Source organism: Trachurus trachurus, assembly GCF_905171665.1.
Source record: "Trachurus trachurus genome assembly, chromosome: 8".
In the NCBI taxonomy this organism is placed as follows: Eukaryota; Metazoa; Chordata; class Actinopteri; order Carangiformes; family Carangidae; genus Trachurus; species Trachurus trachurus.
Window position 1 is genome coordinate 22,663,539 of NC_139905.1, and position 16,793 is coordinate 22,680,331.

General features: G+C 42.8%; 2 protein-coding genes across 2 annotated transcripts; one reads left to right on the forward strand and one right to left on the reverse strand.

Annotated features, from left to right (window-relative positions):
* Window positions 1–205: 205 nt before the first annotated feature.
* On the reverse strand, window positions 206–3,074 carry atf4b (activating transcription factor 4b). Its single transcript, XM_083977467.1, has 3 exons — window positions 2,884–3,074; window positions 1,703–2,167; window positions 206–1,587 (listed from the first exon to the last, which is right to left on the reverse strand). Exons 2-3 carry the CDS (start codon window positions 2,061–2,063, stop codon window positions 599–601), a joined length of 1,350 nt encoding a protein of 449 aa, XP_083833593.1. The 5' UTR covers window positions 2,064–2,167; window positions 2,884–3,074; the 3' UTR covers window positions 206–598.
* A 7,978-nt stretch (window positions 3,075–11,052) lies between these two features.
* Window positions 11,053–16,542, forward strand: napsa (napsin A aspartic peptidase). Its single transcript, XM_083977468.1, has 9 exons — window positions 11,053–11,254; window positions 11,607–11,760; window positions 12,362–12,485; window positions 13,037–13,155; window positions 13,313–13,512; window positions 13,953–14,075; window positions 14,360–14,504; window positions 14,603–14,701; window positions 15,833–16,542. Exons 1-9 carry the CDS (start codon window positions 11,187–11,189, stop codon window positions 15,992–15,994), a joined length of 1,194 nt encoding a protein of 397 aa, XP_083833594.1. The 5' UTR covers window positions 11,053–11,186; the 3' UTR covers window positions 15,995–16,542.
* The last annotated feature ends 251 nt before the right edge of the window (window positions 16,543–16,793 follow it).

Below are 16,793 nucleotides of genomic sequence, written 5' to 3' on the forward strand. Positions count from 1 at the left end.
TGTAAGTGAATTCACATTTGAATATCGGCTCATTTAAATGCCCACTTGCTGTTTTTGTTTTACATCAGATGGTATACAAATGATACTCACAATATAGCCTATATTTGACTTTAAGTTTGTGTGTAAAAATAAACTTACACATTACTCCCCCAGAGTTTTTCTCCCACCCATAAACCCCCCCAATGACAACACCACATTAATGCACTTTGGTTTAAGACTCTTTATTAAGAGAATGATAATACAAGTGGTCGGGTTATACTCTAATATACACAGTTTAAAAGTTTAAAAAGACTTACTGACAAGTTACTGAGGTCCAGATAATGATATAGTAAAATATAACAAACTTCACACAAGTTGAGATACTGGATGGAAAATACTTATTCCCAAAGAACTACTCTAAACCTGATATAACTACTCTATATTTAATACCAGTGATAGATAGCTCAAGATATTCTGAAAAACACGTTTATTGGATTTTACACCCAAGACATGCTGTGTGGACAGAACTCATACTGATCCATGTTGACACTAAAAATAAAAATCTGCAGTGCCCTCTTCCTAACTCACACCTAATCTTTCTGGTTCTCTCCCTCAGCCACTAGGGGTCAGCACTGAGGCCTTTCTTCGTCCTGGTCTGGCGGACCTCCTCCATCAGCTCCTTGAGGTACTCGATCTCCCTGGCCATGGACTCGGACTTCTCCTTCAGCTCCATATTCTTCCTCTCCAGCAGCGAGTACTCCTCAGAGAGCGTCTCCTGCTCAGCCCTCTTCTTCTGCCTGTAGCGCGTGGCAGCCGTTTTATTCTGCTCCATCTTCTTCCGTTTCTTGTCCCTTGGTGCCTTCAAAGCTATTCTTTCATCACCACCTGCACCCTGGCCTGACTTGACCTTGATATTGGCGGCACTGGGAGAGGGGGGGCTAGCTTTGTATTTGGGCTCAGGGTACGGTCTGTGTCTAGTGGGTCTTTGTGTAGTGGAGGAGTGAGCCACCTCTGATGTGGTGGCCACGGTGGTGGTGGTGATCCCCACTTTGTTTTTGGGAGCCAGCACGAGGACAATGCGGGTCGGCGAAAGGGAGAGGACGAGCCTCGGGATCTGAGGGACCACGGTAGCCAACACTGGCTTCACCTCGCTCTCTGAGACATCCACCTCACTGCCCAGGTCCAGGGTGTAGACTGGGGAGGAAGGAGAATCGACCAATGGAGAGGACGGGTCGGGAGAAGAGGGCTCGGATTTGATTTCGAGCTCCTGTTGTGGCTCTGGGACACATGGGGGAGGGGAAGGGGCCTCCTGCCTATCAATGTCTGACTCACAGTCATCCACTGTGATGACTGAAACTTCCTCACAGACGGTGGGAAGGGGAGAGGGAGGTGAACTCTGAAGAGGAGCAGAGGGAAGAACTTCAGGGTCTGAGAGAGTGGGCAGTGGGAGGGAGTCGAGCTCCATGGGGCAATCTAGGGAGGCCAGGAGATCTTCTGTAGAGCTGGGGGACTCTTCAGGAGGACTGCATGAGCCAATCAGAGACTCCAGATCAAACTCACTCAGATCCATCCTCTCAGCCATCCAGTCCAGGTCACCAAACGTTTCCTCTGCAGGAGAAAAAGGAAACACTTTATTATTTATTCAGGTCTGGTCACAAGATGGAGCTCTTCAAGTATTTCAAGTATGTTATCAAAGAGCAGGGGAGCAGAATACAATCGTTACCTTTCCTGTCACCTGAGACAATCTCGCTACATCTCAGCTGATCGGGGTGGCCCACCCAGGGGGGGCAGAGCAGGTCAGACTCAGTCCCAGCTTTGTCCCCATGGAGGAGGACAGCTGGTGGCGAGGGAGGAGGAGAGTAGAAGGGCGGAGGAGAGGAGGAAGAAGACAGTGATGAGGAGGTGAGGGGTGACGCAGGTGAAGTGTCCCCCTCCTGGGAGGTTCCTCCTCCTTCCTGATGTTCTTCTTGGTCAGGGTGAAAGAGCAGGGAGTCCATGGCGTCAGCCATGGGAGAGGAAGGCCCCCAGAGAAGGGCCTCCATGTCTTCCAGGCCAAACTGTGAGTTTGTCATCATCGTGGTCATAGTGGCTGTTGTTGGTCACAAATGGAGTACGTGACGAAGCTAGGAGAGCGTCGACTTCTTTTATGCTGTCGAATGCAGCAGTGGTGAGGGTTTCCAAAAAGGACCTGAGGAAAAGGGGACAACATTAAGATATGTTGTGTGTGACATTACAGTTAGGGGCAACCAAAACATTTTTTTATTCACAAATCAAGCTTGTCAGTGTGTGCACAAGAGGACAGTTCAGCCCAAATACAATACTCATGATCACACAGGACAAAATGCTCTAATTTGTGCACAACACTGCCCCCATCCCTGCAGTGCACCTGCTGCACGTCACGTGTTTCCTTCCCGTTACCAGTCTTATGACTCTGACGTCAGCCCGACTCTAGACAGGGTCAGGGAGTCCACCTCCCTCCCTTTCTCTCTCCCTCCCCCAACAACAGACACACTTTTGTTCTCGTTCCGCCATTTTGGCAAATAGAGGAAAAGAACCATTTTCTGACTGCCACGTTGTCGTTCACAGCCAGTCGATTTAGTCTGACCGGGTTTCACTCACATGCACCAAATCGGCCTGGATGATTAACACCGACACAATGTAAAGACTACGATTAACGTCAGTTTAAAAATGTGACATTACATGGTAGTGTCGCGTGTTGCGTCATCCACGTTCATGTTTAACAATGTAACGATTATATTCGATATACAATCTTTAATTAATTACAAATGACGAATGTATCTATTCTTAACAGAAATAATGGTGTTTTTTTGTGCCGAGGTGCGCGCCCACCCTCGACCTGACAGCTGTCATCGACCGACGGAGAAAATAAAAACAAATACTTACGACATTTTTGCTTAAGTAGAAGTAACTCAGTGCACTGGTTGGATGCACTGTTTTGTTGGCTGCTGCTGGGTCGCTGCACACTTTACACTGCCATTTCGGCAAATATTACAATCTCCGACAATGCTACTTCTTCGTTTGTTGTTCCTCAGGAAGGAAAATGGCGCATGATGTGGCGCGGTGCTCATATAGAGTTAAAGCGAGGACTACTTGTATCCTTCCGCGGTGCCCACATTATCACTCCGCCAGTGTTTGTCTGTCACATTCCTGTCTAGGAACTAAACTTTGCAAAGCAAATCAATATTGTTTATAAATTCGAGATTTTTTTCACTTTACTTCAATATTTCGGTTTTATTTATTATTGTCGTCTTGAACTAAAACACTACAACCTTGAACTATTTTTAAATGCTGGGTTTCATAAACCACACACAACAAGGTTAAATTACAAGGACTATTGTTTATTAAAATACATGTGATAAATAAGGAAATCAATTCCACCAATTAAAATATAAAATAAAAAATATATCACATATACAAATATGCACATCACCACACACACATAGCCTACAGACTGGTGGTGGTGAGCTCTCCGGTTTAACTGAACGTTTCCCACATGTGATTCAGGTGTTCTAGTTCCTCCTCCAGATTTGTAGCCAGAAGACGAGCTCGACCAGAAAACTTGCTCTTGTTGGACTTCTTCAACTTCTGACCATCTGCCTCTGTAAAATACAGATCCAGTTCCTTGATAAACGCCTGAAGCAGTCTCTCTGATGACATACTTGTGTGTGAAGCTGAGGCCCTCCTTTTACTATTCAAGTTGCTAAACACAGACTGTGACAGATGAGCCATCTTAACCGCATCAAGCTGGGCACCTGCCCTCTGTAACCTGGCAATGTCATGTCGTCGCAGCTCATTCATCCCAGAGAGGATGACATCTAGACAGTGTTCCAGGTCAGCAACACATGTCTTATAGTCGTATGCGAGTTTTTCAACTGTCGTCCTGTTCACAGTCTTCTTCTTGGCCTTCGCTACACTGTGAGCGCCCAGACCCCCAGCCGATGCCACCATGCCAGCTCCAACAGCTGTGGCGATCAGTGAGGCACCCATGGTCAAAGGAGCCAAGGCAATGCCCACCACTGCAGTCACCCCTCCCACTGCGCCTGTGGTGCCTCCAGCAATGCCCATGTTTTTGTTCTGCTTCTGCATCTTGTCCAGGTTGGTGGAGATGGACCTGAGCTCTGTGATGACGCTGCTCAGGTTTTCATGGCGCTTCATCATGAGAACGTTGAATAGGCGAAGGGCCTTGCTCACATCAATGGCTCTCTGATTAAATGTTCTGCATAGGGACAGTGACAGGGAAGGCTTAATGAACATCTGCTTCTTTATCCGGCTCAGGTAGGCAATTCTGCAGTAATCTAGTTCATTAACATTGTCAAAGTTTAAGTTATAGCACAGAGAGACAGCTCAGGGCAGGTGGTGTACCCATCTAACTAGTAAACTAGCATGCACTTCCTCTAAAACGATATCACGAGACAGATTAGTAAAGATGATTCATATGATAGTTTCCATACCTGATTTCCTCTTCTATACTGAGGCCATATGGTGATGGAGTCATGTAATCAGGTTCTGTTTGAGGGATTGCACAAAAGATAAACAAACTCAACACTTGAAGATGCTCTTTTCCACTGAAAATGGTATAATCAGTGTTAAGGATTCATTTGTAAATTTTTTTCATAGATTTTCATTCTTGATGTTTATCTAGAAGACAACATTTGAACTTACTTGACACTCTTGTCAACCATCTCAACATTTCATAGAGGCCCTGAAAAGAACAGGTCATTTTCTTGTCAAAAACACTTTACAGGGATAGTCATGTGAGTGTCTGTTTCTCATTCACTGTGTCTAGGTTCACAATATATCTAAAATTAAAATGTGAATTGAAATCAACTGATATAGCAAGAGTGAAAAATAATCCTTTGAACCACACTAAATCAAAGCAGAAGACAGGTGTCTTACATCTGGGTCGTTTTTGGTCTGATAGCATGAAGAGAAGCCGCTACTCTGGAAGCGTAGTCCCGACCGAGGCAATGACGCCGTTGGTGCCTGGTGGTGGTGTTTAATAGAAATAAATGTATGGTTAATAGAGATACATGTATGGTTCATAACTAAACTAAAACATACTCTAGCGTTAATCCATCCATCCATCCATCCATCCATCCATCCATCCATCTACTGAGTATTTAATTAGAGTGTGTAACACTTTGCTCACCATGTTGTCTTCCTCGTTTGGCAGAATGTACAGGTAGGAACGTTGCTCTGTATTAATGTACGAAGACTGTGATGGTGTCCCTGATGTTGGTGTTGGAGGTGGTGGTGGGTTGAACTTAGGAGGTGGTGGTCTGGACTGTCATAGACAAAGAAAATAAAATTTCCTCCTTTCCTTGAACACAACTTTGTGACAAATGAGTAGGACATTGATGAAGGAATTTGAATTTCTGACTGATATTTTGCTTTGTCTGTAAACTGTCTGTCTTTTTGTCTGTTACAGCTGTTAAAAGGTTGAATAGGAAGAAACTTGGAGTAGGGGGTTTCCAAAGTGTTTGGGCCAGAAATCTGCAAGTCATGCTGACTGAACAGTGTTAAATGCAGGACAAAAGCTGCATTCTTTAGTATTTGCATCTCCATGACAGCATGGAGATGCATGTTTTTCTTTGTTGTAGTGTTGATAGACACCTAGACGTTTCATGACATGTAACCCTCAGCTATACCTGTGGAGACAAGGTGTCACACCCCGAGGAAGAGCGAGGGAGGGAGGACAGCGGGAGGCGAGGTGGAACTGCAGGTCTGTCTGTGCTGTTCGTCACCTGAAAATCAAACACATTCATATGCACTCAAGTACAACCAAACACTGAATGTACGTCAAACATTTTGTAAACATTGTTTTCTTAGCTCTCATGCTGTGCATTAGACTAATGATAACTAAAGGTCTTAGCCTACCAACCACATAATAAAATAATTCCAATATTTTTCCCAACTTACAGAAAACAGTATCAGTAACTATAAGACTTAATTTACCATTTCATCATAAGTCTCATAAAGCGTTGCCTCTTCTTCACAGGAAGGTGGTAACTTTGCAGTCTGTCTCACAGAGCTGATTGTTGATAGTAGAGGCTCCTCGGAGCCGCTCTGTATAAGAGAAAACACGTCAGAGAAAAACAGTCATCAGACAGTGCATGTCAGTCACTTTCAGAATGTATGTCAACAAAATCTTATAAATGCTGACATACTTTAGGTTTGGGCTCAGTTGCAGACTGTAGTCTGTCATAATAGATGGAGGGAGGAGGAGGGCGCTGAGGACGGGGGCGAGAGGAATTTTGTACAGTCACCGTACTGGCAGCTGAAGTCTGGCAGAAGGAAAAAGATAAAGAAGTTATAGTTTCTCCAGGTACCACAACAATTAATACAGCTTTAATTTCAATAAATAATAAATAAATCATTAATAATGATATTCAATAAATATGCTGTCAAAAGTGTTTAGCTTATTTGCTAATTTGCTTTCTTGCCAAGTGTTAGGCCATGAGAAGATCAATATGAGTTTCATACCTTAAAATATGTGTAATGTTTAGCTTATCTTAGCTTAGCTTATCTTAGCTTAGCACACAAAAGGAAGAAAAGAAAAAATGTGACTTTTTCTTGGCATGAGGCAGTCACTTTCTGCTGAATCTTTGTGGTGATTTCCAGAGACAAGTAAAACTTGTGTAGATCATAACATGGTGCTTTGCAGGTGTCCCAATCCATAAAGTGCTGTGAGTGTGCAGAGGACCCTAGCTGTACTTCTCCTGCTGTATGATCTTCAGAATAAAGTCTTTCAACACATTAATTGTCCTTAGATCAAGACCTTACAAGTGATTAGGCTAATAGTCTTACAAGACTTTAATGCACTATCAACCAAACATGTGACAGTCTTGTCAAGAGTAAATTACGCTCTTATTTTGTTTTTCAAATACGATATACCTTTGCAGTTGACTGTATGTCTGAATTGATATAATGACAGTTTCCTTTGACAGATGCCGTGGGTTTACTGTGGGTCACGAGTTTTGGTGGAATAGGAGGGGGGCGGACAGGACGAGGCCTCTCTGCAGGAAATTCACTGTGTGGAGAACTCTGATGACAAATAGACACACAAATGAAGGCAAATCAATATGTGCTATCATGAATTCACCTCGTAAAGCAAGTGTCAAAACTGCAGAACTCACTACTGCATTGGTTGTATTGCTTGTTTTGTCTCCAGGGTCACCAGTGCTGGCAATGATGGGCTGGACTCGTAGTGTTTTTTTGGATCTGGGATGAGGTACAGGCTTGACTCGAACCAGTGACTGACTTCCATCTGCAGCAGGCTGACAAGGAAATGATGTTTGAGTTATCTGTTTATTTCTTCTTTTTAGCGTCACTCTGATTACACAGATTGTTGCCCTTATGGATAGAAAGCAACAGGAATGTGTTATTTGTTTTTTACCTTCACTGTATCTGGGTCTTCATAGGTTGGCTGTGGGAGGTAGTTTGTCTTGGAGGAGCTGGGCAGCTATGGGGTTTAAAAGTGAAAATTTTACCACCTGATATTACAACTATAATGATAAAAAGCTGTCTGATTGACAACTCTTCATGTTTAATTTTCTCCAAGTGACTCTGATTGTGTTGCCCTTGTCCTTATCCATGACGACACAAGGGCAAGTTATCAGAAATGCTCTTGTTATCTGTCAAATCAACACTTACTGTAACAATGTCTAACATCAGTGGTGGACATCTGCCAAGAAATTGTTTCTATTTCTGTTCTCATACAGCTCAAAGCCCTCAACAGACAAAATAATGACAACCACACATACCCATAATTTTCTTTTCAAGATGTTGTTCAGCTGCTGCAACCATCATGCACAGATCGACCGTCTTTACGCTAGATTTTGACACAGGCTTCAAAACACGGACTGAAGTGGTACAGATTTTGGTACAGAATTTTTCAAATGATTGCTTGTGTTTAAGAAAAGGACCAACAAGCACAGAGCCTCTCAACAGGAAGCCATGTGTTCTCACTTTGTGAATGTTTGACAAGTTTAATGTCACAGCATCTATTTTAGCATGTAATGTTAGTAAATGCACAGGGGCAAATGAACGATGGCTTCCACTCCTGGGACTCATGTGAATATCTGAACAATGTTAATAATAATAATAATAATCATAATAATCATAATAATCATAATCATAATCATAATATGTATTTGTATAGCACCTTTCACAGAAATAAAATTCACTAAGTGCTTCACAAAATTAAAATTCAAAGAGCAATGTATACAACAGTAAACAAAAAATGATGAACAAATAAACAACAACAGTTCCCACGCAATGATGACAGCGTTAACAACAGTCAACAACCTCATCATACAAAAAACACAGACAGTCATGAGCCACAGAGAAAAATACCCTACAGAACAGAGGCAGCAGAGATGAATGCAAGCCTGAATAGAGATTTTGTTTAAAGACTTCTAGAGAGCCTGCAGACCGAAGACAAAGAGGGAGAGAGTTCCACAGAGTTGGAGCCACTACCTCAAAGGCACGATCACCATTTTGTCTTCAAGCTAGAGCGGGGGACAGTCAGTAAGCCCTGATCTGAAGACCTAAGAGGCCTGCTGGTGTTGTAGGGGTAACACCTGTACTTTTCCTACTGCAGCAAGTCAAACTGTCCAAAGTGATATGACCTTGACCTTGTTCCAGTTTATTAATTATGTTGATCCAGACAAAACAATGTTTATAAGCTGACATGCTGTTCATCAAGTCATTTTTTATCAGTGTAGCAGCTGGTGCCATGTGCTGCTGTATTAGCCACATCAAAGGTGTGTCCTGTTATTGGGTGTTGGTTCTCTAATTATGTAAGGCTTTTTATAACGTTCAACGGCTCAGGAAAAAATCTAAAGTGGTAATATGACTGTGTAACTCACAAATGTAAGCTGTATATCCAATGGAATGTGAAGCGCCATGGGACGCCGTTTAGCTCAGTGGGTAAATCAGGTGCCCCATATGCAGAGGCTATAGTCCCTGCTGCCCCCAGCCTGCCCTGGATCGAATCCCAACTCTGGTGGCCCTTTGCTGGATGTCATTCCCCCTCTCTCTGCCTCCCCATTTCCTGTCTCTCGGGACTATACTATCAATTACAGGAAAAAAGCCCCCAAAAATACTTAAAAAACAAAACATGTGAAGTGCCACACTAGCATGTTAGTGAATCTCTGAATGTGACTGATGGAAGACAGCAGAAGCAGAGTAGAGCAAACGCAAAGTGTTAGACAGAAGCAGAAACGGTGCAAGTTTTTCCTTGTTGAGCCCCAACTCTTAGCTTGTAAAATATGAAAGAGATTCTTACCATCATACTCCAGTATAGAAGCCGTCGCTCTCAGTCCTCTCTGTTTCTCCAGTCTGTCTTGTCTGTGGCTGTGGATCCAGTGCCAGAAACGAACATCTCATTATCTCTCCATTGCGTTCACATACCTGAGCTTAAGTCAGGTTATGGATGCCGCAGATGCCGTCTCCTCCCATACGTCGTTTGCTCTCAGTCTCTCTCTGTCATCCAGCACAACAAAGACGAAAGGGGTGTGTTGGTTTTCTTGACGTATCACAACAGTTAGAAGAAGTGTCATAGCTGGATTCAAGCTTACGTAAATGGACAGAAGGCACATACACACGTGCACACACACACACACACACACACACACACACACACACACACACACACACACACACACACACACACACACACACACACACACACACACACACACACACACACACACACACACACACACACAAACAAACTTGTTTAGTTAAGGAGAATATAGTGTTTTGACTTGGGACCTAGACTTACTCCGGCCTTATCCACTGATGTCAAATAACAACCTCAAGGCTAAACCAACTCTAACCTCATTCAGAACACATCTTGACACATAAGTTTCATGATTTCGTTTTCAGCTTTTCCTATTCTCAACAACCCAAAATCACCTATTTTGTGTGTGTGCATGCCGACTTTTTGTGTGCACACCAAGAGTTTTATTTTCTGTGAGAGGAGGAAGAAACTTGTTCAACAGGCTATGTGAGTGCTGTCTTTGTGATATTGTTCCCAACTGTCATGCTTTGTCACAGGTTTGGCTTTGAATGGCACCTTGGATGACTCATCATTTATTTACCTATATAGCCTACCTATAATATAGCTACCTACTAGCCTATATCAGCTTTAATGAACAAAAATAAAGAAAAATGTTCTGTCAGCAGCAACTGTATTTGTACAGACAGACAGACAGATGGATGGATGTCCCAACCAGGTTAATAACTCGCAGTGTCCCCTAGACAAACTATTGTTACAGTATGTTGTTAGAATTTGTACAGAATTTATGAGCCACCATATAAATCTATGCCAGACTTAGGGTCAGAGACCATTATCTGTTGATGGGTCATTCTAACCATTTAGGCTACACTAGTATTGCACTGTCATTAAGTTGGGGGACTTCAGATTGCCTCTTAAAAAGAGGAAGAAGGAGAGATACACTGACTAGTATTAGTCAAACAAAACATAATTTTACATCCCCCATGTGTCACAGCCAGCTTAACTTCCCCAGTTTGACCAGTTGTGATCAATGTCACTTGAGTTGAGAACACTTCCCTTGTGGGTCATGAATTACATTATACATCAGGCTTACAGTTTACCAAAATATGCATTTTATTATCTCAAAAGTGAGAAAGAAGGATTTGCTGTAACTTCCTTAAAGTCTCTCCAGTAGCTGTTATAGTTATGCACTACCCCACTACATTCATGGTTTAAGTTTTGCCATAAAATTGGGCCCAATTGAATTTGTCATTGCCGTGGTTTATAGCTGTCTGTGTGTGAAGTTGTTCATCGGTCTCTGTGTAGTGTCTACATCACACTGGACCTTGCTAACATTTACACAGAGTGCTGGTATGTGCTCTATCATTCATTCCACAGTCACATTACAACTCGTGACCCTTTACGAACCCTTTCCACAGGTTTGTAATGTGGGATGATGGACATCCTCCTCCACCAATGACAACGCCTCCCTGATCACTGTCCTCCAACCACCGAGCCGCTTGGCGGAGATAAACGAGTGAACACGGAAATAGTCGAAGTAATTTTGCTTTGCGTTCTGCGTCAGTTGAGCCAGTGGTCTCTGCATGGTCTGCGTGTGAGCGCCTCTTAATAACGGAAACAACTCAAAAGTTGGTGCATAGCCACCTCTTTTTTCGGAACAGACATGACACGGTTGAAGATACTTTCCATCATCGGGACGCTGCTGATAACACAAAGCGTCGCCATAATCAGGTAAACACAGTTTGTCAGCTGATGTTTTGGACAGCTACCAGTTACATGTCAGTCATGTCAGTGTGCAAGCATCACTTCATGTAGCTATGTGAAAGTGAGCGCGCGCGCTTCTGGGGTTGTTTAAACTTCCTCATTCCTCCAATATATACTGTAGGCTACCGTCACAATAATGACCTCGTGTGATTTCAATTAATGTGCGACACAGGTGCACGTTTACACCTGGCGCAAATTTGCACTGTTTCCACATAAACATGTAGAGAGAAGGAGCGAGTGAGTGTTGTGTAATAAGAAGCAGCATTTCCGCGTGCATTGTGCATGTGACAGTTAATTAAATCTCCGTGTCTCTCTGCAGAGTTCCCCTCCATAAAACCAGGAGCCTGCGCCGCCTCATGAGCGACAACGGGATGTCCCTGGAGGAGCTGCGGGCTTTCGCCAAGAGCTCCGGGGCACCGGACAGCTCCCCCGCTCCGTCACTGCCTGTGGAGAGGCTGACCAACTTCATGGATGTAGGCACAGCTAAACACATGAACATGAACATTATAGTGGTTCTCCTCTCTTCCCATCATGCCAGTAGAAACTCACTGAAGTTGATATTGACTAAATGGAGTCACTAGAGGGGTTAATTATCAAAAGTTCAATATTTGAGCAGAATTCCCAGCATGACAAAGGAAACGTTGAGTAAATATTAAACCTTGTGATTCAGTTTCAGTTCTTTTTTTGGTTAAAACAGACAGGCTTGATTTCACCACATTTTAATCCTAAAGGTCAAGTTTTGTTGTGGAGTTCAGAGGAACATTGTTGTTTTTAAGTTTCAGTAAGAGTTTCACACAGGAAATGTTCCTTCTCAAACTTGGGTGTGAAATCATCATCTATAGCAGATGCATTTTGGATGCTACTGTATCAGATTGTTATTGTGTATATTGCCACAGCTCTGCACAGCTTGCTGATTACACAGCTGAACACCTAACTGTACCTGACAATTTTTTTTTAGTATCACCTGTGCATTCCTGCTGAAGTTTCAGTCTGCTGTGAAAACAGTCCCAAACTTTATCACTCATTCTTTGTGTTGTCGTTTTTTTTTCTTCTGTTTCACATTTGTCTGCTCAGGCTCAGTACTATGGCGTGATCAGCATCGGCACACCTCCGCAGGACTTCACTGTGCTGTTTGACACCGGCTCCTCCAACCTGTGGGTTCCCTCCATTCACTGCTCCTTCCTCGACGTGGCCTGCTGTGAGTTTGCTTTTTGATTGAATGGCTCGTTTAGCACTAATACAACTCTGCACACTGCTGGAAAATCACTGTCTTGTGACTAAATAGCTCAGATTTTGCACCTCACACCATACGCACAACATTTATCAGCACTTTCTTTTAGTACAGATTTAATGTCTGTTCTCACTGACATGAACTTCAGTAAATCTGACTGACTGCACTCTACTAAGTAACTCAACTATGCATGTCATGACTCCTGCATCAGTGTAACAACAGTACATTGTAAGTAGGGCCGAAGCTCACAGGACAGAGGGACAATTTTATGTCTTTGTGTCCTGCTTTTGCCCAGATTTTGACTGTAATTGCATTTTAAGGTCAAACATTGTCAAAGACAGAAGACAGGTTCCTGTTGTCTCAAGGTAGATGAAAATTGTTCGACACAGACATTTCAAAGGCTAACTAGCCAACTGCCCAGGCATGGGGACAGGCCCACCCATCCGCACCAGCACCCCCCGAACAGGTCTTTCCAAACGTATATGTTCATGTTGATTGATTGTCATATCTCTCATTAGGGCTTCATCATCGTTACAACTCAAAGAAGTCGAGCACATACGTTCAGAATGGCACCAAATTCTCCATCCAGTATGGCAGAGGAAGCCTGTCTGGCTTCATCAGTGGGGACACTGTCTCTGTGAGTTTGAGAAACACTCCCACACAAAGCTCTTGGCTTAGCTGAATTCCTCCGTGTTGGTGGTCACACCATTCCTATCATGTCATTAGAAGACTCTTTATTTCAGTGGCGTTGACATCTTTTTTTTTTTTTCTTTTTTTTCTCCCCCTCCTTGTAGATTGCAGGTCTGTCTGTTCCTGGTCAGCAGTTTGGTGAAGCAGTGAAGCAGCCTGGTATCACATTTGCTGTTGCACGATTCGATGGGGTCTTGGGCATGGGCTACCCCTCCATATCTGTAGCTCATGTGCTCCCGGTGTTTGACACAGCCATGGCTGCCAAGCTGCTGCCAGAGAATATCTTCTCTTTCTACATAAGCAGGTTGGTTTCTGACAGAAGGACGGAGAAACAAGACTAATTTAATGGGCTTTATGCACAGCTCCACTACTTCCTGAAATAAGGCAGGTCTTTTATTTCCTGTCTTACATTATTGGACCAACTGATTAATCCAGGTGTGCCTGACCATTGTAGTGAGGTCAGACACACCTGGATTAATCAATTGGTCCAATAATGTAAGACAGGAAATAAAAGACCTGCCTTATTTCAGGAAGTAGTGGAGCTGTGCATAAAGCCCATTCTGCTCAGCTAGCTCTGCGTTGACCGTCCTCCATATTGGTGTAACTGTTGACTTTGTGGCTTTGTCTGTCACTACAACACTTGCCACCAACTGCCACTTGTTCATCCAGCAACTTTGGAGTTTACACATTTTGGTGTTTTATGTAAACACAATTAGTGACGCTTCTTTCCACTCTGTCCCTCAGAGACCCAGCAGCTGCTGTCGGGGGGGAGCTGATGCTGGGTGGCACAGACCCACAGTATTACACTGGAGACCTGCACTATGTTAACGTCACACGCAAGGCTTACTGGCAGATTAAGATGGATGGGTAAGAAACGATGTTGTGTGGCTTTACAGTAACAGAGAACTAGGAAATGCGTAGGCTAAGTGTTATGTGTGTAGTTTCTGTTCATGGACACATGTCTCTTGGTATCTGGTAGGTGTGCAGTTGCCCATGTATAGGGAGTTCATATAAAAAAGCTGTTGGATATTTACCGTAAATGTGTCGTGTTTCTCGCCTTAAAGGCTGAAATTATAGCAGGTGCAGTTGTGATGTGTCAACAGGCCTCATGGAAACTGAACTGATGTCACTTCTCTCTCGCTTCCCTGCAGAGTCGCAGTTGGCAACCAGCTGACTCTTTGCAAAGCCGGTTGCCAAGCCATTGTTGACACGGGAACGTCTTTAATTGTAGGTCCTCGAGAGGAAGTCAGAGCGCTGCAGAAAGCCATTGGAGCTCTGCCCCTGCTGATGGGAGAGGTATAGTTGAAAGATACAACACACTTTTTTTTTTTTTTTTTTTTTTTTTTTTTTAGTTTTAGGGATTATTTGAACACGTCCTCTTGTCTCCTTCATAGTACTTCATTGACTGTAAGAAGATTCCATCTCTGCCCGTCATCTCCTTCAACATCGGAGGGAAGATGTTCAACCTGACTGGAGAGGATTATATCATGAAGGTAGAGTCACTAATGCCAGAGGAAATTCACTTCAAGTGTGTCACTGCCAGTTATTTAGGCCAGCAAAATAAAGCAGAGTAGACCTTCAAAGGTTATTAAATGCACAAGGTGCATCAGTCGTGTACCCAAACCCTCCACTGTCGTCCAAAAACACAGAGTCATGGTGAAATGAATCAGTCATGAGACATGTCCCTTCATTATGATGAACAAGGGATCTATAGTCTACTTTCAGTCAACCCCATATACACGGTGATTCTTGCTCATAATAATTCTATCATCAGACCAAAACCTAAATATACTCGCACTCTAATGAAGATGTGCATATAAAAAATTAATTCCAATCACTCTTAATTAAAGGTTGTTTTTTTTTGTTTACATTTCACCAAATTGAATTTCACTTTCTTTTGGCTATAATTGTGTCAGTGTACAGCTCTGTCTTATTTCATAAAGACCTTTTCAGAGAGTATCCACAAGTTTCCGACGTCCTCTATGGACAAAACCGGAAGTCAGTTTTGCCGGTTTGGTGGAATTGTACGTTTACGTTTCCATGGTTTTCAGTCGTTGTCATAGTTGCGGTAAACGCATGGATCTATTAACGCTGGCTTTTAACACGGATGTCAATTTGTATGATATCCACTGTTAAAAGCTGGTTTGATGATCCATGCGTTTTACAGATTTTCATTGGGGGGAAAAAAAAAAATCCATGCATTTACCGCGACTACTGAAACCATGGAAACATAAACATAAAATTCCACCGGAAGAGCAAAACCGGCAAAACAGGCTTACGTTTTTCGGAAAAAGGTGGATAAACAAATACAGGTGTTCCAAGGATACTAATTAAGGCTCCATTCCATTAAGTGTACCAGAGCGTTTTCTAATGAGCCACACCTGTCTTTGTTTATACTCTCTGAAAAGGTCGAATGATGATGCTTGTAATTAGAAACCCAGTGGACAACGGCATCAGCCCCCAGTGACAGTGGCATTTTCTTATTATATTGATGGGTTTAATTTTTGTGTGTAGGTACTGACAACCATGTATTAAATTGTGAATTGTTAAATAATATGAAACCTCTGTAAACGTGGTGGGATTATGCTTTTGTAGTGAATGAGAATCTTTGTTATTAATTGCAGGAGTCTCAGATGGGGGTATCGATCTGCCTGTCAGGCTTCATGGCCATGGATATCCCACCTCCAGCAGGGCCCCTGTGGATCCTGGGAGATGTATTCATTGGGAAGTACTACACTGTGTTTGACAGGAATGCTGATCGTGTGGGGTTTGCCCCGGCCAAGTAGTGACAGAACACTGTATGAGACCAGTTTCACTCCCTGTTTCTGGTTGTAATCTGACCTTAAAGGTCACACAGTCTTAATTTTGTAATGGTTGTTGTACACCACTGAAAGGCCTGGCTTGCCACGCATATCTCACATCTGCTTGGAATAATGAGGTTTACACGAGAAACTGGTTTCTAACGAAGTATGAATCATACAGAAATGAGCACTTTCTCCTTAGTGGACGTGTTCTGCCACTGAACGAAGGGGCCGCTTCTATTCCTTGCACTCGTGTATGAAGCTGCTTTTGATTTGAGCTTTAACCAAATGTAGGATTCAATCAGATTTATGCATTTTGATGTTTAGTTTTTGCTTTGATGAAACAATGTTTTTGTTTGTTTTTTGTTTTTTTTACTCATAGCAAATACTCCACATTTCCAGTTTCCAGTTGTAATACTAGACCTCTGGAGCTGCTTTTGTTCACTGAACATGTCTCAGGATGTTTGTTTTAATGCACATGTGAATTTTATTACCAAATCTCATTGAATAAAATGACTAAATGTTTAATTACACTTGTGGCTTTTATTTTAAGCAGCCATTAAGTATATGAAATGCACTCTTCTTTGAGGTTACGAAAAAGGACCATACAGAATGTAATTTATAACATTTAATGAAGTATACAAAGTGCTGCACTGTTCAACTCCAGAGCTGAACTGAAAAAAAAACAAGAAAAGCTGGGGGAAAAAAATACACAGCATGCAACACAGCATATGGCTAGTATGCACTCCACAAGGTAGAGGTAGTGATCTACTTTGGGTCTTGT